This window comes from Dryobates pubescens, chromosome 30, assembly GCF_014839835.1.
Source record: "Dryobates pubescens isolate bDryPub1 chromosome 30, bDryPub1.pri, whole genome shotgun sequence".
Lineage (NCBI taxonomy): Eukaryota > Metazoa > Chordata > Aves > Piciformes > Picidae > Dryobates > Dryobates pubescens.
In genome coordinates this window covers 9,491,855-9,518,848 of record NC_071641.1, presented here as the reverse complement: position 1 = coordinate 9,518,848, position 26,994 = coordinate 9,491,855, and the positions used below count along the sequence as shown (strand labels likewise).

Sequence of the window (26,994 nt, the reverse complement as noted above, 5' to 3'; positions counted from 1 at the left end):
ACCGCGGGGGCTGGCTGCCCCCCTGCCCTGAGCCCTGCCGGATCGGACCGCGGGGGCTGGCTGCCCCCCTGCCCCGAGCCCGGCCGGATCGGACCCCCGGGGCTGGCTGCCCCCCTGCCCTGAGCCCGGCCGGATCGGACCCCCGGGGCGGGCTGCCCCCCTGCGCTGAGCCCGGCCGGATCGGACCCCCGGGGCTGGCTGCCCCCCTGCGCTGAGCCCGGCCGGATCGGACCCCCGGGGCTGGCTGCCCCCCTGCGCTGAGCCCGGCCGGATCGGACCCCCGGGGCGGGCTGCCCGGCGGTGGCGGCCGCGGGGTCCGGCCGCGCCTGTCCGCACTCACTTCTTCATGATGTCGATCTCGTGGCACCAGCGATCCTTGTTCTTGACGCTGAGCTCCAGCCGGCAGGACTTGATGGCCACCCGTGCGCCCGAGTCCTGCGGGACACAGCGCCGTCAGCCGCCCCGCTCCGGCCCAGCTCTCGCCGCCGCCGGCCCGGCCGCCCTCCCCGCCCCGCCGCCTCCAACGCACCTGGTGCTGGTACAGGCAGACGTTGCCGAAGCCGCCGGTGCCCAGGCGGTCCCGCATCTCCCACGGCCCGCAGCCCCCCGCCGGCTGCCCCCGCAGCGCCACCCCGCCGGGGGCTCGCTCCGCGCCGCCGGGCCCGGCGGGGCCGCCCCGCTCCATCGCGCCGCAGCCGCTCGGCACCGACTCCCGCTCCGCCCTTTATTGCCGCGTCACGGAGCGCCCGCGCCCCCCCGCCCGCCCCCGGCCCCGCCGCCGCCGCCGTCAGCGCCGCCCTCAGGCCCGGAGGGCGAAGTCGAAGGGCTGGAAGTCGCGGCGGAAAGCGCGGGCCTGCGCCTCCTCCTCCGACCGCTCGGCGGCGCACTGCCGCCAGTCGGCCCTCTGCGGCACCGCCAGCAGCGCCTCGCTCGCCAGCACCTCCCTGCAAAGCACAGCCGGCGGCACCGTCAGCGCCGCGGGAAGGGAAGGAGACGCGGAAGGGGGAAGGAAGGGAGAAGGAAGGAAAAGGGGGAAAAGGGGGAAAAGGGGGAAAAGGGGGAAAAGGGGGAAAAGGGGGAAAAGGGGGAAAGGGGGAAAGGGGGAAAGGGGGAAAGGAGAAGGGGGAAGGGGGAAGGGGGAAGGGAGAAGGGGGAAGGGAGAAGGGGGACAGGAGAAGGGGGAAGGAAGGGGGAAGGGGGAAGGAAGGGGGAAGGGGGAAGGAAGGGGGAAGGGGGAAGGAAGGGGGAAGGGAGAAGGAAGGGAGAGGAAGGGGGAAGGGAGAAGGAAGGGGGAAGGGAGAAGGGAGGGGGAGAGGGAGAAGGGGGAGAGGGAGAAGGGGGAGAGGGAGAAGGGGGAGAGGGAGATGGGGGGGGAGGGAGAAGGGGGGGAGGGAGAAGGGGGGGAGGGAGAAGGGGGGGAGGGAGAAGGGGGGGGGGGAGAAGGGGGGGGGGGAGAAGGGGGGGGGAGGGAGAGGGGAGGGGGGGAGGGAGAGGGGAGGGGGGGAGGGAGAGGGGAGGGGGGGAGGTAGAGGGGAGGGGGGAGGGAGAGGGGAGGGGGGGGAGGGAGAGGGGAGGGGAGAGGGCGAGGGGAGGGGAGGGGAAGGGAGGAGGGAGAGGGGAGGGGAGGGGAGGAGGGAGAGGGGAGGGGAGGAGGGAGAGGGGAGGGGAGGAGGGAGAGGGGAGGGGAGGGGAGGAGGGAGAGGGGAGGGGAGGAGGGAGAGGGGAGGGGAGGAGGGAGAGGGGAGGGGAGGAGGGAGAGGGGAGGGGAGGAGGGAGAGGGGAGGGGAGGAGGGAGAGGGGAGGGGAGGAGGGAGAGGGGAGGGGAGGAGGGAGAGGGGAGGGGAGGAGGGAGAGGGGAGGGGAGGAGGGAGAGGGGAGGGGGAAGGTCCTGACCTGCCGAAGTGCAGCGGGAAGCGGCCGCGGATGCGGTGGAAGAGCTTCTCCCCCGTGTCCAGCTCCACGTAGAAGTAGGGCGTCCCCGGCTGCACCACCTGCGCGGGGACAGGGAGGCTCCTGCCAGCTCTGCCTGCGGGCAGGAGCGTGGGGACGGCGCGGCTCTACCCTGAGCGCCGAGGAGCCTCGGCCGAGCAAACCGGCCCGCCCAGGGACGCCTCGCTGGCTGACAGCCAGACGGCTCTGGGCTCCCCAGCTCAAGGAGAAGGAGCTACTGAGAGAGTCCAGCAGCTAGCCCCTGAGAGGCTGAAGGAGCTGAAGCATCTGCCTTCCGTGAGGCAAGGCTGAGGGAGCTGGGGCTGCGTAGCCTGGAGAAGAGCAGCCTGAGCGGGGATCTCATTCATCACAGTATCACAGTAACTAAGGTTGGAAGAGACCCCAAGGATCATCAAGTCCAACCTGTTCCAACAGACCTCACAACTAGACCATGGCACCAAGTGCCACATCCAATCTCCCCTTGAACACCTCCAGGGATGGGGACTCCACCACCTCCCTAGGCAGCACATTCCAGTGACGAACGACTCGCTCAGTGAAGAACTTTTTCCTCACCTCAAGTCTAAACCTCCCCTGGCACAACTTGAGACTGTGTCCCCTTGTTCTGGTGCTGGTTGCCTGGGAGAAGAGACCAACCCCCTCCTGTCTACAACCACCCTTCAGGTAGTTGTAGAGGGCAATGAGGTCGCCTCTGATCCTTCTCTTCTCCAGGCTAAACAATCCCAGCTCCCTCAGCCTCTCCTCACAGGGCTGTGCTCAAGGCCTCTCCCCAGCCTTGTTGCCCTTCTCTGGACACCTTCAAGTCTCTCAATGTCCTTCCTAAACTGAGGGGCCCAGAACTGGACACAGGACTCAAGGTGTGGCCTAACCAATGCAGAGTCCAGGGGCACAATGACCTCCCTGCTCCTGCTGGCCACACTGTTCCTGATGCAGGCCAGGATGCCCTTGGCCTTCTTGGCCACCTGGGCAAGAAGGGAATGCTCATGGGTGTCTAAACTGAAGGAGGGGAATGGAAACAGACTCTCCTCAGTGGTGTCCTGTGACAGGCCAAGGGGCAGTGGACACAGACTGGAGGTCCCATGTAAACACAAGGGAAAAATTCTCTGCTGTGAGAGTGGCAGTGGAAGAGGATGGAAGTTGTGAAGCTGCCATCTCTGGTGGCATTCAGAACCCAACTGGATGTGTTCCTGGGTGGTTTACTCTAGGGTGACCCTGCTTTGGCAGGGGGGGTGGACTCGATGATCTTCAGAGGTCCATTCCAAACCCAGTCCAGTCTGGAGAAGAGAAGACTGAGAGGGGATTTAATAAGTGTCGATAAACATCTGAGGGCTGGGGGTCAGTGGGGAGGGGACAGGCTCTGCTCAGTTGTACCCTGGGATAGGACAAGGGGTAATGGATGTAGGCTATGGCATGGTGGGGTCCACCTCAGCATGGGGAGGAACTTCTTCACTGTGAGGGTCACAGAGCACTGGAACAGGCTGCCCAGAGAGGTTGTGGAGTCTCCTTCTCTGGAGACTTTTAAGACCCATCTGGATGTGTTCCTGTGTGACCTGTGCTGGATTCTATGCTCCTGCACTGGCAGGGGGGGTTGGATTTGATGAACTTCAGAGGTCCCTTCCAACCCCTAACATCCAGTGAACCCCCTGCCATTCTCTGCTTCTGTCAGGGACAACCAAGTGCTGGATCTTTTTCCACTGGGCTCATCAGCTATGACAACAGGAATGTTCTTTGTGGTTTAATGCTGCAGTTACATCTAGAGGGTGGTGGAATGAGAGGAGCAGGCACTTCTGAGCATTCTCAGCCTGAGCCAGGACATGCCACAGGAACATGGCACATTTTCAGAGGCAGGAACGGGTGTGAAGAGGCCACCTCCACATTGCTTGGCTGAGAATCAGCTTCTGAGCAGGCCACTGTGGGTCTCTAAGCTGTCATGGCTGAGAGACAAGCTTGCACTCGTGCCCTCTGTGGGTCCTGCTGCACCATCAGGTCTCCCTGTGGCCACTGAGCACCAGTGACTCAGTTCTCTGGTATCTGAAGGGGGCTACAAGAAGGCTGGGGAGGGACTTCTCAGGATATCAGGTAGTGACAGGACTAGGGGGAATGGAGTGAAGATGGAGGTGGGGAGATTCAGGCTGGAGGTGAGGAGGAAGTTCTTCCCCATGAGAGTGGTGAAGCCCTGGAATGCGTTGTCCAGGGAGGTTGTTTGGGCCCTGTCCCTGGAGGTGTTTAAGCCCAGGCTGGATGAGGCTGTGGCCAGCCTGATCTAGTGTGGGGTGTCCCTGCCCATGGCAGGGGGGTTGGAACTAGATGATCCCTGTGGTTCCTTCCAACCCTGACTGATACTATGACACTATGATAAAACAGGAACATTGTGTTCAAAGTCTTATCCAAGGGAACCAAAACCCTCTTGGTGCATAGCAGCACTGGTGTTTGGCATGGCAATGACTTCAGCAAGCCCTGCACATAGCTGGAGGAGTTTCCAGATAAGCAACACATCTGTTCTTGGGCACTTCACAAGAGCAGAATCATACAATCATGGAATGCTCTGGCTTGGAAGGAGATCATCCAGTCCAACCCCCTGCACTCAGCAGGGACATCCTCCACTGGATCAGGTTGCCCAGAGCCCTGGCCAGCTTCCCCTGGAAGATCTCCAGGCATGGAGCCTCAACCACCTCCCTGGGGCAACCTGTTGCAGTGTTCCACTACCCTCATGGTGCAGAACTTGTTCCTCACATCCAATCTAAATCTACTCCAGTTTCAAACCATTGCCCCTGCTCCTGTCACTGCAGGCCTTTAAAACACTCTCTCCATCCTTCCTCATGTACTGGAGGGTTGCTATTAGGTCTCCCTGGAGCCTCCTCTTCTCCAGGCTGAGTATCCCCAGCTCCCTCAGCAGCAACACATCTGGCACATCTCCAAGCCTGCAGTGGTCTGCCTCCAATGCCTTAACTCCACCTCTTGCACAAAGTGACACAAGACAGAAGTAACCAGGTTGGAAAAGACCTTTGAGATCATCCAGCCCAACCTATCCCCCAGCACCAACTAATCAGCTAAACCATGGCACCAAGGGCCTCATCCAGGCTGGTTTTGAACACCTCCAGGGACGGAGACTCCACCACCTCCCAGGGAAGCACATTCCAGTGGCCAATCTCTCTTTCTGGGAAGAATTTCTTCCTCACCTCCAGCCTGCACCTCCCCTGGCACAGCTTGAGACTGTGTCCTCTTGTTCTGGTGCTGGGGGCCTGGGAGAAGAGACCAACCCCCACCTGGCTACAACCTCCCTGCAGGGAGTTGGAGAGAGCAAGAAGGTCTCCCCTGAGCCTCCTGTTCTCCAGGCTAAACACCCCCAGCTCCCTCAGCCTCTGAGCTCAGGGGAAGAGCAGCCTGCAAAGGCCAGAGGGAATGCAAGGCACAGCTGACATCTCGTCTCCTACTTGCGTGATATCCGTGTGCTCCGGGATCTCTGACAAGTCAATCTGCTGTTCCTGTGCCTGTGCAATAAAGGAGTCTTTAATGTCTTCAGAAGTACACTGGTCCAGTGGGACAGGAACCACCTGGAGAGGAGGGGGGAGGACAACATGTCCATAAGTAGAAGGAAAGACAAGCGTGAAGCACTTGCAGAAATCAGTCAGCCCATCACCGGAGCCGGTGAGCTCCTCAGTACTGTTTGGCATCATCAGAGGAGACAGGGCAGCACCTGTCCCTGCAGGCTTAAACTCATGAGATTTGGGGTTTAATGTAGGAGCTGAACAACGTGCTGAAAACTACAGGCTTGTAGAAGCTCTCAGCACAGCCTTCTCCTTTCTGCTCTCTGTGGTGGTCTCGGGCCGCTCTGACACGGGTACAGATCTGCCACACAGAGAAACCACCACACTGAAGTCCTAGGTGATGGACACGTGGCAAGAGGAAAGAAACCAAAGGGCTGCTACTAGTAGACAATGACCAAAGCTCTGCATCTCTCTTTGGATTTCCAGCCTGCTTTGGTTACACACTCAGGGAAAAGTTTCCTGCCCCCCCTCAACACCACCAAGGCTGTGCTGCTGTAACAGAAAGAATTAAAAGGCTTGCAGGCCTCTTGGTTTCTTTTTGCTCTGACTGTAGGCAGGACAACTTCTTTTCACACTCTGGGAAGGCACAGGATGAAGGAGGAGATTTTTGCAGGGGGACTTTCAATCCCTTTGCAGAGCAGTGAAAGGTGACACTCCAAAGCATACCTGTAACTGCAGGTGCTGACTCCTATAGTTCCTTTCAAACAGGACATATCTCTTTCCCTTGCTTCTGAAAAACTCCTTTAGGGCAGACTTGTACTTGGTCACTTCTTCTACCACATCTGAAGACAAGTCAACCACTGACTGATAGTGCCCAATGGGCAATATCAAGACATGGTCAGGCAATAAGCCACCTTTGGCCAAGGCAAGATAGCACTAGGGGGAAACAACACACACCAGTTACTCACTGCAAGCAGCACCTACTCACCATGCTGGGGAGAGTTATTCCAGGGCTCCATTCTGAGCATCCCCCCACCCCCCCCCGGCTCAGGAGCAGGAAAGTCTTCTGCTCTGTGCCACTTATGAGGGATTATTAGCAGTTTACTACTTATCAGAGGGTTGAGAAAGAGAGATGCTGGCAAAGGATGAAACCCAAAAGCCTGTGGGACAGCAGAGAACGCCTCGTCTGCAGGGGAGCAGCTGAGGGAGCTTCACCACTGTGGCTGGAACTTCTGCTTGTGCCAAGAAAACCCACTTGGAAGCTGCTCACAGCTTTGAAAAGAAGGCCTTGACCCCTGCAGTTTGGATGATGCTATCCAGGTGCAGTTCACTTGAAGCAAAGGGAATGCCAAGATGCACTTTCAGGAGCTGATTTCAAACGGAAGTTGAGAGAACTTTGATCTCTGTACGGCAAAGCCTGCAGCCAGTCATCCCAGGGAGATCTGGCAATGGCTGCAGACAAAAGCAGGCCCCAGTTTATGCTGAGGGCATGCTGGGAGAGTTCAGCCAGATGGTAACCTCAAGTAAACCAGGGAGGGCAGGCACAGCAAGAAGGGTTCTGCCACGGGAATCCAGCTGGGCTCTGCCTGTACACTTAACCCTCCGGAGGGACGCTGCGAAGACAGTGAAGACTAAACCAAGAGCCAGCTCCAAACAAAAGTTTGTTTGTGGTGTTGTTTTTCTTTGGTTTGTTTTGGTTGGTTGTTTTTTTTTTTTTTAAGATTTCAAATTGGAGACTGTTCTTTTGCACTGCTGTGTCTCAGCCTGACCCTGCCACCCTGCCGGGTACTTACGTGTGTCCCGATGCTAACCACCAAGTGCTTCTCGACCTCGGGGCTGGCCAGGCAGAACCAGCAGGGCCCTGTGGGCTGTGCTTTATTAGGAGACAGGAGAGAAACAAGTGTTAGCAGTCACAGCAAAGATCAGAGGATGTGAGGGGTTGGGAGGGACCTCCAGAGATCATTGAGTCCAACCCCCCGCCCCCACCAGAGCAGGAGCAGAGAACCCAGCACAGGGCACACAGGAACACAGCCAGACAGGGCTGCAAAGGCTCCACAGAAGGAGACTCCACAACCTCTCTGGGCAGCCTGCTCCAGGCCTCTGGGAGCCTCCCAGGCAAGAAGTTCCTCCTCATGCTTAGCTGCAACCTCCTGGCCTGCACTTTCCATCCCTTGCCCCTTGGCCTATGGCAGGGCACAGTGAGCAGAGCCTGGCCCTGGCCCTTCCTGCCTGACCCCCAGCCCTCAGCTCTTGAGAGACATTGCTCAGATCCCTCTCAGCCTTCTCCTCTCCACACTCAGCAGCCCCAGGGCTCTCAGCCTCTGCTCAGCAGCAGTGCTCCAGGCCCTTCAGCATCCTTGCAGCCCCCTCTTGGACCCTCTCCAGCAGATCACAGAATCACCCAGGTTGGAAGAGACCTCCAAGACCACCAAGTCAAACTGATCACCCGACCCTAACTAATCAACCAGACCATGGCACCAAGTGCCTCATCCAGGCTCTTATATGCCTCCAGGGATGCTGACCCCATCCCCTCCCTGGGCAGCCCATTCCCATGGGCAATCTGTCTGTGAAGAACTAACATCAAGCTTCAACTTCCCCCTGTGCAGCTTGAGACTGTGTCCTCTTGTTGTTGCCTGGGAGAAGAGACCAACCCCCACCTGGCTACAGCCTCCCTTCAGGGAGTTGGAGAGAGCAAGAAGCTCTCCCTGAGCCTCCTCTTCTCCAGGCTAAACATCCCCAGCTCCCTCACCTGCTTCTCATAGGGTTGTGCTCCAGACTCCTCCCCAGCTTTCTTGACCTTCTCTGGACTCTCTCCAGCAGATCCCTGCCCCTCCTGAACTGGGGAGCCCAGAGTAGAGGGGGAGGAAAACATCCCTGGCTCTGCTGGCCACACTCTTCTGAATGCAGCCCAAGACCCCATTGGCCTTCTTGGCCACCAGGGCACAAGATCTGAAAGAGCTGTTATTTTCCAGACACCCTTCCCAGCTGATAAAGTGCTGAAGATGTCAGGACACAGCTCCAGGAAGCAGATCTGGTCAGAGAACTGGTGCCTCTGGGCAATTCCAGCAAGAGAGGAGGTGGTGGCAGACACAGCCCTGCTGACTGTCATGCTCTGACCTGAGTGCTCTGATTTAATGCCACATCACTATTTGCCAGAGATTAGTGGTTACAGCCCACCAGCAAGAGAGCACCAGCAAAATAAAATGTAAAGGCAAATAAAAATGAGGTAAAATGACTGCATGGATGGAAAGGAACAGGGCTGTGGGGAGGAGGTGAGAGAGGCTTTCCTCCCCCTCTACTCTGCCCTGCTGAGGCCACAGCTGGAATCTTGTGTCCAGCTCTGGGCCCCTCAGGTGAGGAAGGAGCTCAGGGAAGTGCTTGAGAGAGTCCATGGCAGAGGCACAGAGCTGCTGCAGGCAGGGGAAGCTCTTCCTCAGGAGCAGAGCCTGAGGGAGCTGAGGGCTCTGGAGCTTGCAGAGGAGGAGCCTGAGAGGTGAGCTCCTTGCTGGGGCTCAAGCTGTGCAGGGGCAGTGCCCAGAGGCTGGAGCCAGGCTCTGCTGGGTGCTGCCCAGTGCCAGCACAAGGGGCAGTGCTGGAAGCTGAGGCAGAGGAAGTTGCTTGGAAAGAGGAGGGAGAAGTTTTTCCCTGTGAGGGTGCCAGAGGCCTGAAGCAGGCTGCCCAGGAGGGCTGTGGAGTCTCCTTCTGTGGAGATACTCAAAACCCACCTGGATGTGTTGCTGTGTGAGCTGCCCTGGGTGCCCCTGCTCTGGCAGGGGCTTGGACTGGCTGAGCTCTGGAGCTCCCTTCCAGCCCCTGGCATTCTGTGACCTTACACACTTGCAATGTCACTCTCACTGATCCTTAGAGCTTTCATTTCAGTTTCTTCAGGTCAGACAAGCTCCCATGAGACTCACAGCAGAGCCACAGAGGCAGCAGAAGGGCTTTCTCCCTGCCTCCTTGATTAATGGTTCTTGAACTCAGAGCACAGAACAGCTGAAGTGGTGTTCCAAGAACCCATCAGCACCACGATGCAGGCTCTTGCATTGCCTCTAGATGGAAACAAGATGCTTTGTGGCACTGCCTGTTGTGCTCAGGGGCCAGTCTGGTTCAGAGCTGCAGCTGCCACCACCACAGATGCTTTTGACTTTCCCCTGTTTCGCCCACTGCAGAGCTGGGCCCAGGAAAACTTCAGGAGGCTCAACGAGACCAAAGGCAAGGTCCTGCAGCTGGCTCAGGCCAACCCCAGACACCAATACAGGCTGGGCAGGGACTGGCTGGAGAGCAGCCCTGCAGGAAAGGCCTTGGGGGTGCTGGGGGAGGAGAAGCTCAGCAGGAGCCAGCAGGGAGCACTTGCAGCCCAGAGAACCAAGCAGAGCCTGGGCTGCAGCAAGAGAAGTGTGGCCAGCAGGGCCAGGGAGGGGATTCTGCCCCTCTGCTCCACTCTGCTGAGACCACAGCTGGAGCTCTGGGGCCAGGTCTGGAGCCCCCAGCACAGGAAGGCTCTGGAGAGGCTGGAAGGGGTCCAGAGAAGGGCCAGGAGGAGGAGCAGAGGGCTGGAGCTGCTCTGCTCTGGAGACAGCCTGAGAGAGTTGGGCTTGTGCAGGCTGGAGAGGAGAAGGCTCCCAGGAGAGCTTCTGGTGGCCTGCCAGGAGCTGCAGGGGGCTGCAAGCAAGCTGGGGAGGGACTTGGGAGGGGGTGAGGGAGGGATAGGACTGGGGGGGCTGGAGCCAAAGGAGAAGTGGGGAGCTTGAGATTGGCTGTGAGGAAGAAGTTGTTGCCCAGGAGGGTGGTGAGAGCCTGGCCCAGGCTGCCCAGGGAGGTGGTGGAAGCCTCCTGCCTGGAGGTGTTTGCAGCCAGGCTGGAGGTGGCTGTGAGCAACCTGCTGCAGTGTGAGGTGTCCCTGCCCATGGCAGGGGGTTGGCACTGGCTGAGCCTTGAGCTCCCTTCCAGCCCTGCCAGCTCTGGGAGTCTACTGATTGTCACATTTGTGAGATGCAAGGGGCCCCTTCGCTCCTCTGTGTTCCCACAGCACCTAGTGGAGGAGCAGAGCACTTTGGCAGGCTTAACAGCTGGAGAAAAAGGAAGAGTGAGCTGGAGCAGGGCCTCAGGGGAGCAGCTCAGGGGAAATGAAAGAGCATCTGCATACTCACGAGGCTTTTTGGCTTGCTTAGGCTGGCAGTCCCCTCTCTCCCTCCCACCTGAGGGACGTTTCTTTCCCTGGTGCTGCTTCTTCAAATCAAAGAAAAACTGGCAAGCTGCTTCCTCCTGTTTAGGACATGGAAACCAGAGGCCATTAAGCAAAAAAACCCAAACCCCTGCACCCAAGACACCCAAGCTCACCAGCACTGCACCGAGGGACAGGGTGGAAGTGCAACGTCAAAGTAGCACCGAAGTGGTCTGCAGCCTGAGGGAGAAAGCTAAGGGCCATCTGCAAAGGCTTGATTGGAGCCTACAAGCTTAGAAAGAGTAAGACCAAGTATGCTGAGGTGTCCACAGTCAACAGCCCAGACATGCAAGCAGATCTGACTACAGCATCACCAGGCAGACCAGAGCATGTTTGAGGTGGAAGGGATTTTAAAGGTCATCTGATCCAACCCCCCTGCAATGAGCAGGATTCACTTCAACTAGGGCAGGTTGCTCAGAGCCCCACTGAACCTGACCTGGAATGATCCCAGGGATAGGGCACCTACCACCTCTCTGGGCAACCTGGGCAAGGGTCCCACCACCTTCAGCATAAAGCATTTCTTCCTTGTATCTAGTCTGAATCTCCTCTCTTTCAGCTTAAAGCCATCCCCCCCCACACCCTGCTGCTACAGCTCCTGCTAAAGTCTGTCCCCAGCTTTCCAATCAGCCTCTTTAAGTACTCAAAGGCCACAAGAAGGTCTCCCCAGAGCTTTCCCAGGCTGAACAACCCCCAATCTCCCAGCCTGCCCTCACAGCAGAGGGCTTTGAGCCCTCAGACCATAGCTGTGGCCTCCTCTGGTCCTTGTATCTCCTGCGCTGAAGAGTCCAGAGCTGGACCCAGCACTGCAGGTGAGGTCTCAGCAGAGCAGAGGCTCAGAGCCCCCTCCCTCCACCTTCAGCCCATGCTGCTGGGTATCAGCCCAGGACATGGGTGGCCAGAGAAGGAACAAACTGCACTGAACTCCCATGCACTGCATCTACAAATTTGGTTGGAGCAATTAGTTCACCCAGAACCCTGGGGGGGTGGGGACAGAAATATTCCAAGAATAAAGCCAAGAACTGTTTCAACTCCTGGGCCATGAAAGAGGGAAAGCAGACTGCAGAGCTGGGGGGGAGAAGGCAGCAGTACCTCAGCAGGCAGTGCTGTTCTACTCTTCTGTGCTGCCTTCTGCAGATTTCTGTATGGATTCTCAGTGACATCCTGGGGCTGCTTCACGAGCTCTGCAGGGTCCATCATGCTCATGGGAACAATGCTGAAGGCATAGAGATACTGCAACAGAAACAGAGGGCTCAGATGTGAGTAGCTTTCCAGGCAGAAAGGGACCTGGGGGTGGTGGTGGACAGCAGCTGAACAGGAGCCAGCAGTGTGCCCAGGGGGCCAAGAAGGCCAAGGGCATCCTGGCCTGCAGCAGGCAGAGTGTGGCCAGCAGGAGCAGGGAAGTTCTTGTGCCCTGTGCTCAGCACTGCTTAGGCCACACCTTGAGTCCTGTGTCCAGTTCTGGGCTCCACAGGTTAGGAAAGAGGTTGAGCTGCTGGAAGGTGTCCAGAGAAGGGCAACAAAGCTGGGGAGGGGTCTGGGGCACAGCCCTGTGAGGAGAGGCTGAGGGAGCTGGGGTTGCTTAGCCTGGAGAAGAGGAGGCTCAGGGGAGACCTTCTTGCTCTCTCCAACTCCCTGCAGGGAGGTTGTAGCCAGGTGGGGGTTGGTCTCTGCTCCCAGGCAGCCAGCACCAGAACAAGAGGACACAGTCTCAAGCTGTGCCAGGGGAGGTTTGGGCTGGAGGCGAGGAGAGATTTGTTCACAGAGAGAGAGACTGGCCCTTGGGATGTGCTGCCCTGGGAGGTGGTGGAGTCCCCATCCCTGGAGGTGTTCAAAGAAGGCTTGGATGTGGCACTTGGTGCCATGGTTTAGTTGTCAGGAGGTGTTGGGTGACAGGTTGGACTTGATGATCTCTGAGGTCTTTTCCAACCTTACTGATTCTATGACTGTACCTCAGCAGAGGCTGGCTGTGAACTGAAGCCCAAAGCAGGAGCACACAGATTAGCCCTGGGAGAACTCAGCAAACCAGGGCATGGAAAACACACTCCCTGTGCCAGCCTCCCACTGCCTGCAACCAACAGTTTATGGAGTGCTTCCAAGTGGCTCACTCCTTTCAATGACAGGAAAGATCTTTTTTGAACACCAGAAGTGTCTCCTGACTGAAAAAGAAACAGCCTTGACCACTGCCTGTTTCCAGGCTTTGTTTCTGTCCAGAACTCCTGGACTGGTTTTGGTAACAGCTCTGCTTCCTGTGCCTTAACCACTAATAACCTTTGCTGACAACACCAAGCTGTGTGGTGCTGCTGACAGCTGGAGGGAAGGATCCATCCAGAGGCACCTGGGCAGGCTGCAGAGCTGGGCCCAGGACAACCTCAGGAGGCTCAACAAGAGCAAGGGCAAGGTCCTGCAGCTGGCTCAGGCCAATCCCAGGCACCAATCCAGGCTGGGCAGGGACTGGCTGGAGAGCAGCCCTGCAGGAAAGGCCTTGGGGGTGCTGGGGGAGGAAAAGCTCAGCAGGAGCCAGCAGGGAGCACTTGCAGCCCAGAGAGCCAAGCAGAGCCTGGGCTGCAGCAAGAGAAGTGTGGCCAGCAGGGCCAGGGAGGGGATTCTGCCCCTCTGCTCCACTCTGCTGAGACCACAGCTGGAGCTCTGGGGCCAGTTCTGGAGCCCCCAGCACAGGAAGGCTCTGGAGGGGCTGGAAGGGGTCCAGAGAAGGGCCAGGAGGAGGAGCAGAGGGCTGGAGCTGCTCTGCTCTGGAGACAGCCTGAGAGAGTTGGGCTTGTGCAGGCTGGAGAGGAGAAGGCTCCCAGGAGAGCTTCTGGTGGCCTGCCAGGAGCTGCAGGGGGCTGCAAGCAAGCTGGGGAGGGACTTGGGAGGGGGTGAGGGAGGGACAGGACTGGGGGGGCTGGAGCCAAAGTAGAAGTGGGGAGCTTGAGACTGGCTGTGAGGAAGAAGTTGTTCCCAGGAGGGTGGTGAGAGCCTGGCCCAGGTTGCCCAGGGAGGTGGTGGAAGCCTCCTGCCTGGAGGTGTTTGCAGCCAGGCTGGAGGTGGCTGTGAGCAACCTGCTGCAGTGTGAGGTGTCCCTGCCCATGGCAGGGGGTTGGCACTGGCTGAGCCTTGGGGTCCCTTCCAGCCCTGACAATTCTATAACCTGTCCTTCTGTACCAATATTCTGTAATGTAAGAGGAAAAGAGGAAGGGGTTAAAAAACCAAACCCAAACCAACCCCCAACAGAAGAGGCCCTTCCCTTCCCAGAGGTTCCTTAGCTTCAAAGATCTGTCAGGGCTCCTTTGCAATTTTGCTTCCCTCTTAAAGCAGCTCAGGTGAACAGCAAACAGGTAAAGCAGCTGAGGAAGAGGAAGGAAGGGCAGCTGTGTCACTGTTTCCCTCTGCAGCTGTAACTGTTTCCCTCTATGTGCCAATTGAGCAGGGAGAGGAGAACCACGGTGCCTCAGAACACCTCCTGCAGCCCTTACTCCTCTGCCACAAGGAACAAATGAGAGTGGGAGAGATCCCTCCACCCCAGGGAAGCTTTGAAGGGAACAATGCTGTCCCCCAGCCAAAGCTGCTGTATTACTTGCATTTGGGGAAGGGGGAAGGATTGAGAGGCAGCAGTACCTTTTTCTTGCCTGCATTGCCAACCTCGGCCAGCGCGATGAACCTGCTGACGTGCCGAGGGCTCTCCTGCAGCACTGTGTGGTTTCTGTGAGGAAGCAAAACATCACTGCATTGGCACAGGCAACATGGCAAAGGGCAGTGGGAAACCCACCTGGCCCCCAGCAAGCTACTCAGGCAGCATGACAATCACACACAGCCCAGGAAGGACATGAGGGTGGACTCATGAGGACAGGCTGAGAGGCTTGGGGCTGTGCAGGCTGGAGAGGGGAAGGCTCTCAGGAGACCTTACTGTGGCCTGCCAGGAGCTGCAGGGGGCTGCAAGCAAGCTGGGGAGGGACTTGGGAGGGGGTGAGGGAGTGACAGGACTGGGGGGAATGGATCCAAGCTACAGGAGGGGAGATTTAGATTAGATCTTAGGAAGTTGTTCCCCAGGAGGGTGGTGAGAGCCTGGCCCAGGCTGTCCAGCGAGGTGGTGGAAGCCTCCTGCCTGGAGGTGTTTGCAGCCAGGCTGGAGGTGGCTGTGAGCAAGCTGCTGCAGTGTGAGGTGTCCCTGCCCATGGCAGGGGGTTGGCACTGGCTGAGCCTTGAGCTCCCTTCCAGCTCTGTGAGTCTGTGACTTACTGACATGACTCTCATGTTATCCTTCTGCATTCCTGAAGACCTGAACTCTTCTGGCAGAACAGAGGAGATTTCACCTGGTCTTACACACCTGTAAGGAAGTCTTTCATAGTAAGCCTTCTCCAGGGCAGCAAAGTGGTACCTTGGCTTGAGACTTGCAGCCAGGTCAGATATCAGCTTGGAGCCACATTTCTTGGTATCTATTTCTCCCTACAAAAGAGAAACCAAGCTTCAGTTTGAAAAGAAAACACCCAAAACCTGTCAGACTGCAGCAAAAAAAAGCTAAACAGTTGTTTGTGCAGCTGCACACTGGCAATGGAGAGACTGACTCCAGTGGTCACCATTCCCTGCAGCTGGAACACAGCAAGTCAGAAGGGCTTGATCTCTTACCACCAACCACAGCCTACTCATTTCCTCCACTCTGTGCTCCTGGGGGCTGCAGCCACTTGTTTCATCAATCCAAGCTTGTCACTATTTCCTTCTCTTGGTCTAGTGAATTTGGGGCAGCACAAGGTGAGTTTGGCAAACAGATGTCAAAGCCATTCAGGCAAGGTTTGACCTTGTGCCCAGTGCCAAGGATTTAGGGTGTGATTCAAGCATAAAGGAACAGAACAGAACAGAATAGAACAGAACAGAACAGAACAGAATAGAATAGAACAGAACAGAACAGAACAGAATAAACCAGGTTGGAAAAGACCTCAAATATCATCAAGTCCAACCTATCACCCAACACCATCTGATCAACTAAACCATGGCACCAAGGGCCTCATCCAGGCTCTTCCCAAACTCCACCACCTCCCTGGGCAGCACATCCCAAGGGCAAACCTCTCTTGCTGGGAAATACTTTCTCCTCACCTCCAGCCTGAACCTCCCCTGGCACAGCTTGAGACTGTGTCCTCTTGTTCTGGTGCTGGGGGCCTGGGAGAAGAGACCAACCCTCACCTGGCTACAACCTCCCTGCAGGGAGTTGCAGAGAGCAAGAAGGTCTCCCCTGAGCCTCCTCTTCTGCAGGCTAAGCAACCCCAGCTCCCTCAGCCTCTCCTCACAGGGCTGTGCCCCAGACCCCTCCCCAGCTTTGTTGCCCTTCTCTGGACACCTTCCAGCAGCTCAACCTCTTTCCTAACCTGAGGAGCCCAGAGCTGGACACAGGACTCAAGGTGTGGCCTAAGCAGTGCTGAGCACAGGGCACAAGGACTTCCCTGCTCCTGCTGGCCACACTCTTCCTGCTGCAGGCCAGGATGCCCTTGGCCTTCTTGGCCCCCTGGGCACACTGCTGGCTCCTGTTCAGCTGCTGTCCACCACCACCCCCAGGTCCCTCTCTGCCTGGCTGCTCTCAGCCACTCTGCCCCCAGCCTGTAGCACTGCCTGGGGTTGCTGTGGCCAAAGTGCAGCCCCTGGCACTGGGACTTGTTCACTGCCATCCTGTTGGCCTCTGCCCATCTGCCCAGCCTGGCAAGGTCCCTCTGCAGAGCTCTCCTACCCTCTGACAGCTCAGCTCCTGCCCCCAGCTGGGTGTCAGCTGCAAACTTCCTGCTGATGGCCTCCATCCCCTCCTGCAGATCATCAATAAAGATATTGACCAGGCTGGGGCCCAGCACTGATCCCTGGGGCACACCACTGGTGCCTGGCTGCCAGCTGGCTGTGGCACCATTCACCACCACTCTCTGGGCTCAGCCTCCAGCCAGTTGCTAGCCCAGCTCAGAGAGCTGCTGAGGCTTCCTCATAAAGCAAAATTTTGTCCCACTGTCACCCCTGAGAAGTCAGAGCAAAACAAAAAACACAACCAAGGAGCAGACCTCCAGTCATTTCCTTGGGGGAAGGTTCTAGTGCTGTTTTCACTATTAGCCTTAGACTGATAAGGGAAGGGAAGGAAAGGAGCAAGGGGAAAGAGAAAGTTCAGTTTGTTACCTCCTTACCTTTGGTGAGAGCATAGGGAAAGAGACCCTGAGCTGGCAGCCCCCTGCTCTGAGGCAATGGGACAGGCAATAGCTCAAGAAAGCACAGAAATCAGAGAATGATTTAGGTTGGAAAAGACCTTCAAGATCACTGAGTCCAGCCATTAACCCTCCCCTGCCAAGGCCACCACTCAGCCATGTGCCCAGGCACCACATCTCCATGGCTTCTGAGCACATTCAGGGATGATCAATGCACCACCTCCCTGGGCAGCCTGTTCCAAAGCCTGGCAACCCTTTCAGGGAGATTGTTTTTCCTGGTGTCCAGCCCAAACCTCCCCCTGTGCAGCTTGAGGCCATTCCCTCTTGTTCTATGCTACACCCACCTCATGACAACCTCCTTTCAGGGAGTTGCAGAGAGGCAGAAGGCCTTCCCTCAGCCTCCTCTTCTCCACACTAAGCAACCCCAGCTCCCTCAGCTGCTCCCCCCCAAGCCCTGCTCTCCAGGCCCTTCACCAGCCTCACTGGCCTGCTCTGGACACACTCCAGCACCTTGATGTCTTTCTTGTGCTGAGGTGCCCAAAACCCACCACAATACCTGAGGTGCAGCCTCACCAGTGCAGAGTAGAGGCAGACACATCACCTCTGTGCTCCTGGTGGCCACACTCGTTTCAACACAGGGGCCAGGATGCCATCAGCCTTTGTGACCACCTGGGCACACTGCTGGCTCATGTTCAGCCACTTGTCCAAACAGCTCCCTCTCGACCAGGCAGCTTTCCAGCCACTCCTCCCCAAGCCTGTGGCACTGCCTGGGGGTTTTGTGGCCCAAGTGCAGGACCTGGCACTTGGCCTTGCTGAAGCTCATGCAGTCGACCTTGGCCCCACGGATCCAGGCTGTGCAAGGCCCCCTGGAGGCTCTCTCTATCCTCAAGCAGATCAATGCTCCCACCCAACTTGTCACAGAATCAGAGAATCCCAGAGCTGCCAGGGCTGGAAGGGACCTCAAGGCTCAGCCAGTGCCAACCCCCTGCCATGGCCAGGGACACCTCACACTGCAGCAGGTTGCTCACAGCCACCTCCAGCCTGGCTGCAAACACCTCCAGGCAGGAGGCTTCCACCACCTCCCTGGGCAACCTGGGCCAGGCTCTCACCACCCTCCTGGGGAACAACTTCTTCCTCACAGCCAATCCCAAGCTCCCCACTTCTCCTTTGGCTCCAGCCCCCCCAGTCCTATCCCTCCCTCACCCCCTCCCAAGTCCCTCCCCAGCTTGCCTGCAGCCCCCTGCAGCTCCTGGCAGGCCACCAGAAGCTCTCCTGGGAGCCTTCTCCTCTCCAGCCTGCACAACCCCAACTCTCTCAGGCTGTCCTCACAGCAGAGCAGCTCCAGCTCTCTGCTCCTCCTCCTGGCCCTTCTCTGGACACCTTCCAGATCTCTCCTGCCACAGGGGCTCCAGACTTACAGAAGGTTCACTCCATCTCCTCAGAAAGGTCATTGGTAAAGCTGTAACACAGAAGTGGTCCCAACACTGAGCCTTGAGGAACACCACTAGTGACCAGCCACCAGCTGGATTTAACTCCACTCCACATCACTCTTTGGGCCCAGTGTTTTACCCAGCAGAGGGAACATCCATCCAAGCCACAGGCACTCAGTTTGTCCAAGAGGATGCTATGAGGAACCATGTTCAAGGCTTTACAGAAGTCCAGGTACCTGAGCCATTCCCTCATCCACTAAGCAGGACACTTTGTCACAGAAAGGAGATCAGATTGATCAAGCAGGACCTGCCTTTCACAAACCCATGCTGACTAGGCCTGATCCCCTGGTTGTCCTCTATTATGGTGCATGATAGCTCTCCAGATGAGCTGCACACCCTTGTCTCAGACTCTTCAGGCAGGGACAGACAAAACACAGTGAAGGTTCACAGATTCCTTTCCCACTGGTCCTGAGTTGTTCAGCCTGAGAAGAGGAGGCTGAGGGGAGACCTCATTGCTCTCCCTCAGGTGGAGCAAGGAGGGGGCAGCCTCTGCTCCTTGGTGGCAAGAGGCAATGGTTCCAAGCTGCACCAGGGGAGGCTCAGGCTGGAGCTCAGGAAATATTCTGCCCTGGAAGGGTTCTCAGACACTGGGAGAGGCTGCCCAGGGCAGTGCTGCAGTCACCATGCCTGGGGGTGCTCCAGCAGTGTGTGGAGCTGGCGCTTAGAGACAGGGTTCGGTGTTAACCCATCAGTGCTGGGTCAAAGGCTGGGATGAGCTTGGAGGGCTCTTCCAAGCAGATGCTTTGTGCCAGACTGTGATTTCTGTGAGGTGTTTGGTGGAGAGATTGCCCAGGCAATGTGGAGCAGAAAGGGAACCCTTTGTGCAATCCACCTGGAAGCCCTCTCCACGAGGGAACAGAACACTTACTGCGCTGTTGCCAAAGGTCTCTGCGCCCCGGGGCCAGGGGGATGTCAGCAAGATATCCACACCTCTGAAGTTGGGGGTTGATAACAAAGAGGTTTTCAGTTCTGCCACATCCTTTGCACTGAAACTGTAGGCAGGAGCTGGCTCTTGCTGGGCCTCAGTGCCACTCAGGTATGCAATCTGCAGCCCAGATGCACCGCTGTAGAGCCCCCGACGGCCTGCATGAATACACAGGCAGGGGCTTGAGAGGGGAACAGGGCAAAGCATCATCATCAGGGGCAGAATCAGATCCAGAGAGGTGATTCTGCTGCTTGACTCTGCTCTGGTGAGGCCTCACCTGGAGTACTGTGTGCAGGCCTGGAGCCTTCAAGGCAGGAAGGACATGGACCTGATGGAGAAGGTCCAGAGGAGGGCAATGAAAATGCTCAGGGGGTTGGAGCAGCTCTGCTGTGAGGAGAGGCTGAGGGAGCTGGGGGTGGTCAGTGTGGAGAAGAGGAGGCTCAGGGAGACCTCAGAGCAGCCTGCCAGGACCTGAAGAGGCTACAAGAAGGCTGCAGAGAGACTGTTGCCAAAGGCCTGCAGGGACAGGAGCAGGGGCAATGGCTTCAAAGCAGAGCAGAGCAGATTGAGATTGGATGTGAGGAACAAGTTGTGCCCCAGGAGGCTGCTGGAACACTGCAGCAGGCTGCCCAGGGAGGTGGTTGAGGCTCCATGCCTGGAGCTATTCCAGGGGAGGCTGGCCAGGGCTCTGGGCAGCCTGATCCAGTGGAGGATGTCCCTGCTGGGTGTGGGGAGGTTGGCCTGGTTGAGCTTTGGAGGTGCCTTGCAGCCCAGCCCATTCTCTGATTCTCTGACAAGAGGCAATGGGAGCAAGCTGGAGCAGAGGAAGTTCCATGTGAACAGAAGGAAACACTTGCTCACTGTGAGGGTGACAAAACACTAGGATGGGTTGCCCAGGGAGGTTGTGGAGTTTCCTTCACTGAAGACATTCAGTACCTTCCCAGATGTGCTCCTGTGTGACCTGCCCCAGGTGACCCTGCTCTGGCAGGGGGGTTGGACTGGATGCTCTTTCAAGGTCCCTTTCCACCCCTAGTTTTCTCTCCTCATTGCTATCTTGCCTCCCAAAACCCAAGCCACAGCAAGAGGTGGGTGTGAAGACTGAGTACCTTGCCAGCTGCAAGTGGCTTCAGTTGTTGGGAGGTTTTGCCAAGTGCCACCCTCTGAAGAAGCCAGCTGGGTTTTTCTTAGCTTTGCTTCAGCTTCATGACCTTCAAAAATGCCTCCAAAATGACATTTCTTACCTCTGCCACTCCAGCACAGCCTCACAGCATAGCAAAAATCACACTTGGAGCAGGAAATATCTCCAATAGGAAGATGGGCATGCTATGGGAATGTGGTCACAGAGCCACAGAACCATCCAGGGAGGCAAAGCTCCTCAGGGTCACCAAGTCCAACCACTGACCCTACCCTGCAAGGGTCACCCCTAACCCACAGCCCCAAGCACCACAGCCAAAGCACCCTGAAACACCTCCAGGCTGGGGGACTCCACCACCTCCCTGGGCAGCCTCTGCCAGGCTCTGACCACTCTTGCTGGGAAAAGCCTTTGCCTGGTGCCCAGTCTGAGCCTGCCCTGCTGCAGCCTGAGGCCATTGCCCCTTGTTCATCACCTGTGAGAAGAGAGCAGCAGCAACCTCTCCACCACCTCCTCTCAGGGAGCTGCAGAGAGCAGGGAGCTCTCCCCTCAGCCTCCTCTTCTCCACACTAACCATCCCCAGCTCCTTCAGCCTCTCCTCAGCAGATTTCTGCTGCAGGCCCTTCCCAGCTTCCTTGCCCTGCTCTGCCCTGGCTCCAGCACCTCCACCTCTCTCTTGCCTTGAGGAGCCCAACTCTGGGCACAGCACTGGAGCTGTGGCCTCAGCAGTGCCCAGCACAGGGGGACAGTGCCCTGCCTGCTCCTGCTGGGCACAGCATTGCTGCTCCCAGCCAGGATGCCAGTGGCTTTCTTGGCCAGCTGGGCACACTGCTGGCTCCTGTTGATCAACACCCCCAGGTCCCTTTCTGCCAGCAGCTTCCCAGCCACACTGCCCCAAGCCTGCAGCTCCCCAGGGGGATGTTGTGACCCAGTGCAGGACCTGGCCCTTGGCCCTGCTGGAGCTCATCCCTTGAGCACTGCCCCATGGACCCAATCCATTCCAGTCCCTCTGCAGAAAATCCCTGCCCTATTAGAAGATATTCTGAAAGCAGAGGCTCTTTCAACCACCCTTCCTTGTGGTTAGCAACTTCAGTGTTAGAAACCACAACAAGTGAAAGAGGTAAAAAACCAGCAGCAGCAGGGTTATGTTTGACATCTGACACTGCAGACTGCAGCAGCCTTTTAACACAGAGTTCAACTCCACTCTCAACCTCAGAAATCTCACCTTAAAGTTTCTAGAGAAAGGGCTCTGTGGTGGAAACATCACAGAATCAGGGAGTGTCAGGGCTAGGAAAGGATCTCCAGAGCTCACCCAGTCCAAGCCCCTGCCAGGGCAGGGGCACCCAGGGCAGCTCACACAGCAACACATCCAGGGGGGGTTGGAATCTCTCCACAGAGGGAGACTCCACAACCCCCCTGGGCAGCCTGCTCCAGGCCTCTGGCACCCTCACAGGGGAAAACTTGAAACACCACTTCAGCTGTTCTGTGCTCTGAGTTCAAGAACCATTAATCAAGGAGGCAGGGAGAAAGCCCTTCTGCTGCCTCTGTGGCTCTGCTGTGAGTCTCATGGGAGCTTGTCTGACCTGAAGAAACTGAAATGAAAGCTCTAAGGATCAGTGAGAGTGACATTGCAAGTGTGTAAGGTCACAGAATCACAGAATGCCAGGGGCTGGAAGGGAGCTCCAGAGCTCAGCCAGTCCAAGCCCCTGCCAGAGCAGGGGCACCCAGGGCAGCTCACACAGCAACACATCCAGGTGGGTTTTGAGTATCTCCACAGAAGGAGACTCCACAACCCCCCTGGGCAGCCTGCTCCAGGCCTCTGGCACCCTCACAGGGGAAAACTTCTCCCTCCTCTTTCCATGCAACTTCCTCTGCCTCAGCTTCCAGCACTGCCCCTTGTGCTGGCACTGGGCAGCACCCAGCAGAGCCTGGCTCCAGCCTCTGGGCACTGCCCCTGCACAGCTTGAGCCCCAGCAAGGAGCTCACCTCTCAGGCTCCTCCTCTGCAAGCTCCAGAGCCCTCAGCTCCCTCAGGCTCTGCTCCTGAGGAAGATCTTCCACTGCCTGCAGCAGCTCTGTGCCTCTGCCATGGACTCTCTCAAGCACTTCCCTGAGCTCCTTCCTGACCTGAGGGGCCCAGAACTGGACACAAGATTCCAGCTGTGGCCTCAGCAGGGCAGAGCAGAGGGGCAGCAGAACCTCTCTCACCTCCTCCCCACAGCCCTTCTCATGCAGCCCAGGATGGCATTGACCTCCTTGGCCACAAGAGCAGGTTGCACACCAGAAAAGCACCACATGAAAGCACCCCAGGGCCAATGCAGATCCCCCCCTTACCACAAAGCAAGGGCAACCTTACCTAAATAAGTGATGTTCTCAGCCATTTCACAGCCATTGATGTCTGGAAAATAGCTCACAGCCTCTGGGTCGTTAGCACCAAGAATGTAGGTTGGAATTGGAGCTGAGGAAGAAAGCCACAGGGCACTCACTCTGCTGGAATCCAAACACCATTTGCAACAGGTCCCACCCAGCCCTCCAGCCCCCAACAGTGCTCTTTGCAGTGCTGGGAGAAGCAATAAGCACAGAGTAAGAAACCACCCTTCCAAACATGTCCCCAAGTCTGCCCTTTGCACAGATGCACCCCCAGAGAACAACCTCAGCTTGCTGAGCACAAAATCAGCTCCAAAGTGATCCCCAGCTCCAAACCCATGGAGCATTCCCAGGGCAATGCCAAGTGAATAGAGCAGGGCAGGGGGGCAGCTGGTGGTGCAGTTTAATCTGAGCTAAGATCAGATGGCTATCAAAAAACTCCAAAGCTTTGATGTGTTTCTGGGGGGGTGGAGAAAGCTCAGCTTCTTCAGCTCTTTTATTAACTTGGCAGGAGGCCTTTGCTGTGTGACTGCACCCAGAACTGGTAGATACCATCAAGGAAAAGCAAAGGGAAGGGCCAGTTTTAATTGCTCTACAGCTAGGTGATCAATAAAACATTACATCTCCAAACAGCACAAATCAAACATTTTCAAGGTATCAGAAGACAGAAAAAGCCTCACAGCAAACTCCTGGCCCAGCTGTCAGCCCCTGGCCTGGGCAGCAGCTCTCTGAGCTGGGTTAGGAACTGGCTGGAGGCTGAGCCCAGAGAGTGGTGGTGAATGGTGCCACAGCCAGCTGGCAGCCAGGCACCAGTGGTGTGCCCCAGGGATCAGTGCTGGGCCCCAGCCTGCTCAATATCTTTATTGATGATCTGCAGGAGGGGATGGAGGCCATCAGCAGGAAGTTTGCAGCTGACACCCAGCTGGGGGCAGGAGCTGAGCTGTCAGAGGGTAGGAGAGCTCTGCAGAGGGACCTTGCCAGGCTGGGCAGATGGGCAGAGGCCAACAGGATGGCAGTGAACAAGTCCCAGTGCCAGGGGCTGCACTTTGGCCACAGCAACCCCAGGCAGAGCTACAGGCTGGGGACAGAGTGGCTGAGAGCAGCCAGGCAGAGAGGGACCTGGGGGTGGTGGTGGACAGCAGCTGAACAGGAGCCAGCAGTGTGCCCAGGGGGCCAAGAAGGCCAAGGGCATCCTGGCCTGCAGCAGGAAGAGTGTGGCCAGCAGGAGCAGGGAGGTCATTGTGCCCTGTGCTCAGCACTGCTTAGGCCACACCTTGAGTCCTGTGTCCAGCTCTGGGCTCCTCAGGTCAGGAAAGAGGTTGAGCTGCTGGAAGGTGTCCAGAGAAGGGCAACAAAGCTGGGGAGGGGTCTGGGGCACAGCCCTGTGAGGAGAGGCTGAGGGAGCTGGGGTTGCTTAGCCTGCAGAAGAGGAGGCTCAGGGGAGACCTTCTTGCTCTCTGCAACTCCCTGCAGGGAGGTTGTAGCCAGGTGGGGGTTGGTCTCTTCTGCCAGGCCCCCAGCACCAGAACAAGAGGACACAGTCTCCAGCTGTGCCAGGGAAGGTTCAGGCTGTGTCCAAAGACACAGCAGATGGCTCTCAGTTGCAGAGCAGACTTAAAACCAAAAGGATGTGGCACAGAATCTTGTTGGTTATCTGTGTGCCCAGGGCAGACTTGGATGCTGGCAGCCATTCTTCTCCCTGCAGGCACAGGAGAGCTTCCTGGGGTAACCAAGGGTGAACCAGTAACAGCTCTCCATGAATTCTCACAGCAAGGCAGCACACCTCACACCTCACCCTAGGAGCTCTGCAGCCACAAGCAGCAAACAGGACTCAGCCAGGCTCACACAGCTGTCACAAACCTACTCCCAGCTCCTTTCTGGCTTGCCTCAAGCCAAGGGCAAGAGCCAGAGTAGCACTGAAGAGGATTGAGAACCACTACCAATGCAAGGGTAGTAGCACCTCCCTTACAAGAAGGGTGAGGAAAGAGGGAGAGAGGCTCAGATATGACATTTCATGCCCATGGCTGGGAAAACATCTTCAGTATGAGTGCTGCAGGGACTGAAGGGGCAAAGCCTGCTGCTCTGGAAAGCATCATGCTCTCCAAGTGAGACACTCAACCCACCAGCACCTCTGCTTTCCTTTCTGCTTGGACCTGAATGCAGGGAGGAACAGCACTGCTGCACACTGCAGGGAGGCCTGTGGTGGAAGTGGGTGTGAACAGGCAACAACCAGGAACGTCTGCGAGGGAAGCACCAAGAGTAGCAGAAGAAAGGCTACACACTGGGGCAGGTGTGCTGGGATCTCATGGCCTTGTTGCCCAAAGAGCTGTAAACTTCCACAGGCAGCTTCTCAGGCTGAGAAAAGATGGACTGCCTCAGGATGAAAACATAACGAAGTGATGGTAGGGACATCAGTGGAGTCATAAGGCCAGGAGAGAGAAGATTCTGACACCACTGAGCAGCATCCTGTGCCTCTCCTGTGACTGCACACAGCACTGGCCAGGTGACCCTCAATGCCCAAATCATGGGTGGGCCACCTGGACACAGGCATCTTGGTGCTTCCACATCCAAGAGCTGGGTTTCACCAGAGATCCATCTACCCCTCCTGCGTGGAATTTTCCTCCCTCAGTTTAACTGCTTTAGCCTGACACCAGTTAACTGCTGTTCCTGAGCTCAGCAGCACACTGTGTTGAGGCAGCAAAGCAGTGCAGCCCCACCAGCACCCCTGGGGACATCACCTTCCTTACCTTTCTTGGCCCCTGTGCGATACTCTGCCCACTCCGCTTCCGAAGTCGAGCCAAAAAAACTCCCAACACACAACAGCATCTAAAACAGCAGCAGAGAAAGTCAGAGCTGCCACCTGGCCAAGCACCACCTAGAGAACCACAGAATGGGCTGGGCTGCAAGGCACCTCCAAAGCTCAACCAGGCCAACCTCCCCGCACTCAGCAGGGACATCCTCCACTGGCTCAGGCTGCCCAGAGCCCTCTCCAGCCTCCCCTGGAATAGCTCCAGGCATGGAGCCTCAACCACCTCCCTGGGCAGCCTGCTGTAGTGTTCCAGCAGCCTCCTGGGGCACAACTTGCTCCTCACATCCAATCTCAATCTGCTCTGCTCTGCTTTGAAGCCATTTTCCCTGCTCCTGTCCCTGCAGGCCTTTGGCAACAGTCTCTCTGCAGCCTTCTTGGAGCCTCTTCAGGTACTGGAAGGCTGCTCTGAGGTCTCCCTGGAGCCTTCTCTTCTCCAGGCTGAACACCCTCAGCTTCCTCAGCCTGTCCTCCTGAGGTAGCAGAGCTGCTCCAACCCTCTGAGCATTTTCATTGCTCTCCTCTGGACCCTCTCCATCAGGTCCATGTCCTTCCCATGTTGAGGGCTCCAGAGCTGCACACAAGTGAGGCCTCACCGGAGCAGCATCAAGCAGCAGAATCACCTCTCTGGACCTGCTGGCAGCACTGAAGGGGTGCAAAGCCTCCTCCCCCAGCCCCTTCATACCCTGAGGAGAAAGCAGAGGCTCCTAGCCCCAGAGTGGGCCCAGCCCACCCGAACATCCCCAGCGCACCCCCCAGTCCCCTCCGTAACGCGGAGCCCACCCAGGCCATTTCCCAGGTCACTGTGGACCTGTGGGTACAGGAACACCACGAGGAACAGCCCCACTCGCCCTCCCCCGCTGCTCCTCTCCCTGTGGGGCACCCCTCGAGCAGGCTTTCCCCCGAAGACCCTCACAGACTTACGTCGAAGCGGCCGCTCTTGCCCTGGATGGCCCTGACCCGCCCGAAAAGCGCCTCCAGCCGCCCCTCCACGTCGCCACACGCCAGCCTGCGGGACACAGCGCGCCAGGCACCGGCGCGGCACAGCTCAGCTGCCCGAAAAGCGCCGCTCAGCTCTGCTCTCCCACGGCACTCCCCCCGCCCTGTCCCATCCCATCCCTTGCAGTTCCGTGCGTCCTACCCCATCCCATCCCATTCCGTGTCGTCCCGTCCGTCCTACCCCATCCCATCCCTTGCCGTCCTGCCCTTCCCATCCTATCCCATCCCATCCCTTGCCGTCCCGTCCCATCCCTCGCTGTCCCGTCCGTCCTACCCCATCCCATCCCATCTCTTGCCGTCCCGTCCGTCCTACCCCGTCCCATGCCTTCCCTTGCTGTCCCGTTCGTCCTTCCCCATCCCATCCCATCCCGTCCCGCCCCGTCATGCTCCACTTACACACGAAGAGGGGAAGCTGCCATGGCGAAAACACTTAGCCCGGATCCCGCCGCC

The 26,994-nt window shown here is 57.7% G+C and overlaps 2 protein-coding genes and 1 non-coding gene across 3 annotated transcripts in view; all 3 read right to left on the bottom strand.

Annotated features, from left to right (window-relative positions):
• Nucleotides 1–717, bottom strand: part of CHUK (component of inhibitor of nuclear factor kappa B kinase complex) — a 41,883-nt gene extending 41,166 nt beyond the window's left edge. The window contains exons 1-2 of the mRNA XM_054174736.1: nt 530–717; nt 341–435 (exon numbers count right to left, since the gene is read on the bottom strand). Of these exons, the coding sequence (XP_054030711.1) occupies nt 341–435; nt 530–685 (251 nt within the window). The 5' untranslated portion in view covers nt 686–717. The remainder of the gene's footprint in view (nt 1–340; nt 436–529) is intronic.
• A 55-nt stretch (nt 718–772) lies between these two features.
• On the bottom strand, nt 773–26,994 carry CWF19L1 (CWF19 like cell cycle control factor 1). The gene is made up of 14 exons (XM_054174676.1): nt 26,941–26,994; nt 26,470–26,554; nt 25,487–25,565; nt 22,729–22,830; nt 19,185–19,399; nt 14,984–15,102; nt 14,275–14,359; nt 11,749–11,889; nt 10,586–10,700; nt 7,229–7,308; nt 6,162–6,371; nt 5,382–5,501; nt 1,894–1,991; nt 773–944 (listed from the first exon to the last, which is right to left on the bottom strand). The coding sequence occupies exons 1-14, from the start codon at nt 26,961–26,963 to the stop codon at nt 800–802; spliced, it is 1,617 nt and encodes a 538-aa protein (XP_054030651.1). The 5' UTR covers nt 26,964–26,994; the 3' UTR covers nt 773–799.
• Nucleotides 5,682–5,823, bottom strand: LOC128898717 (small nucleolar RNA SNORA12). The gene has a single exon (XR_008462957.1). It is a non-coding gene; the product is annotated as a small nucleolar RNA SNORA12 (small nucleolar RNA).

Excerpts from the sequence above, each read along its gene's own strand:
- CWF19L1 (XM_054174676.1), bottom strand. The coding sequence starts at position 26,963 with ATGGCAGCTTCCCCTCTTCGTGT. Across the intron at positions 26,555-26,940 it reads GCAGCTTCCCCTCTTCGTGT|GCTGGCGTGTGGCGACGTGG; the intron begins GTAAGTGGAGCA and ends TGTGTCCCGCAG. Across the intron at positions 945-1,893 it reads TTCCCGCTGCACTTCGGCAG|GGAGGTGCTGGCGAGCGAGG; the intron begins GTCAGGACCTTC and ends TGTGCTTTGCAG.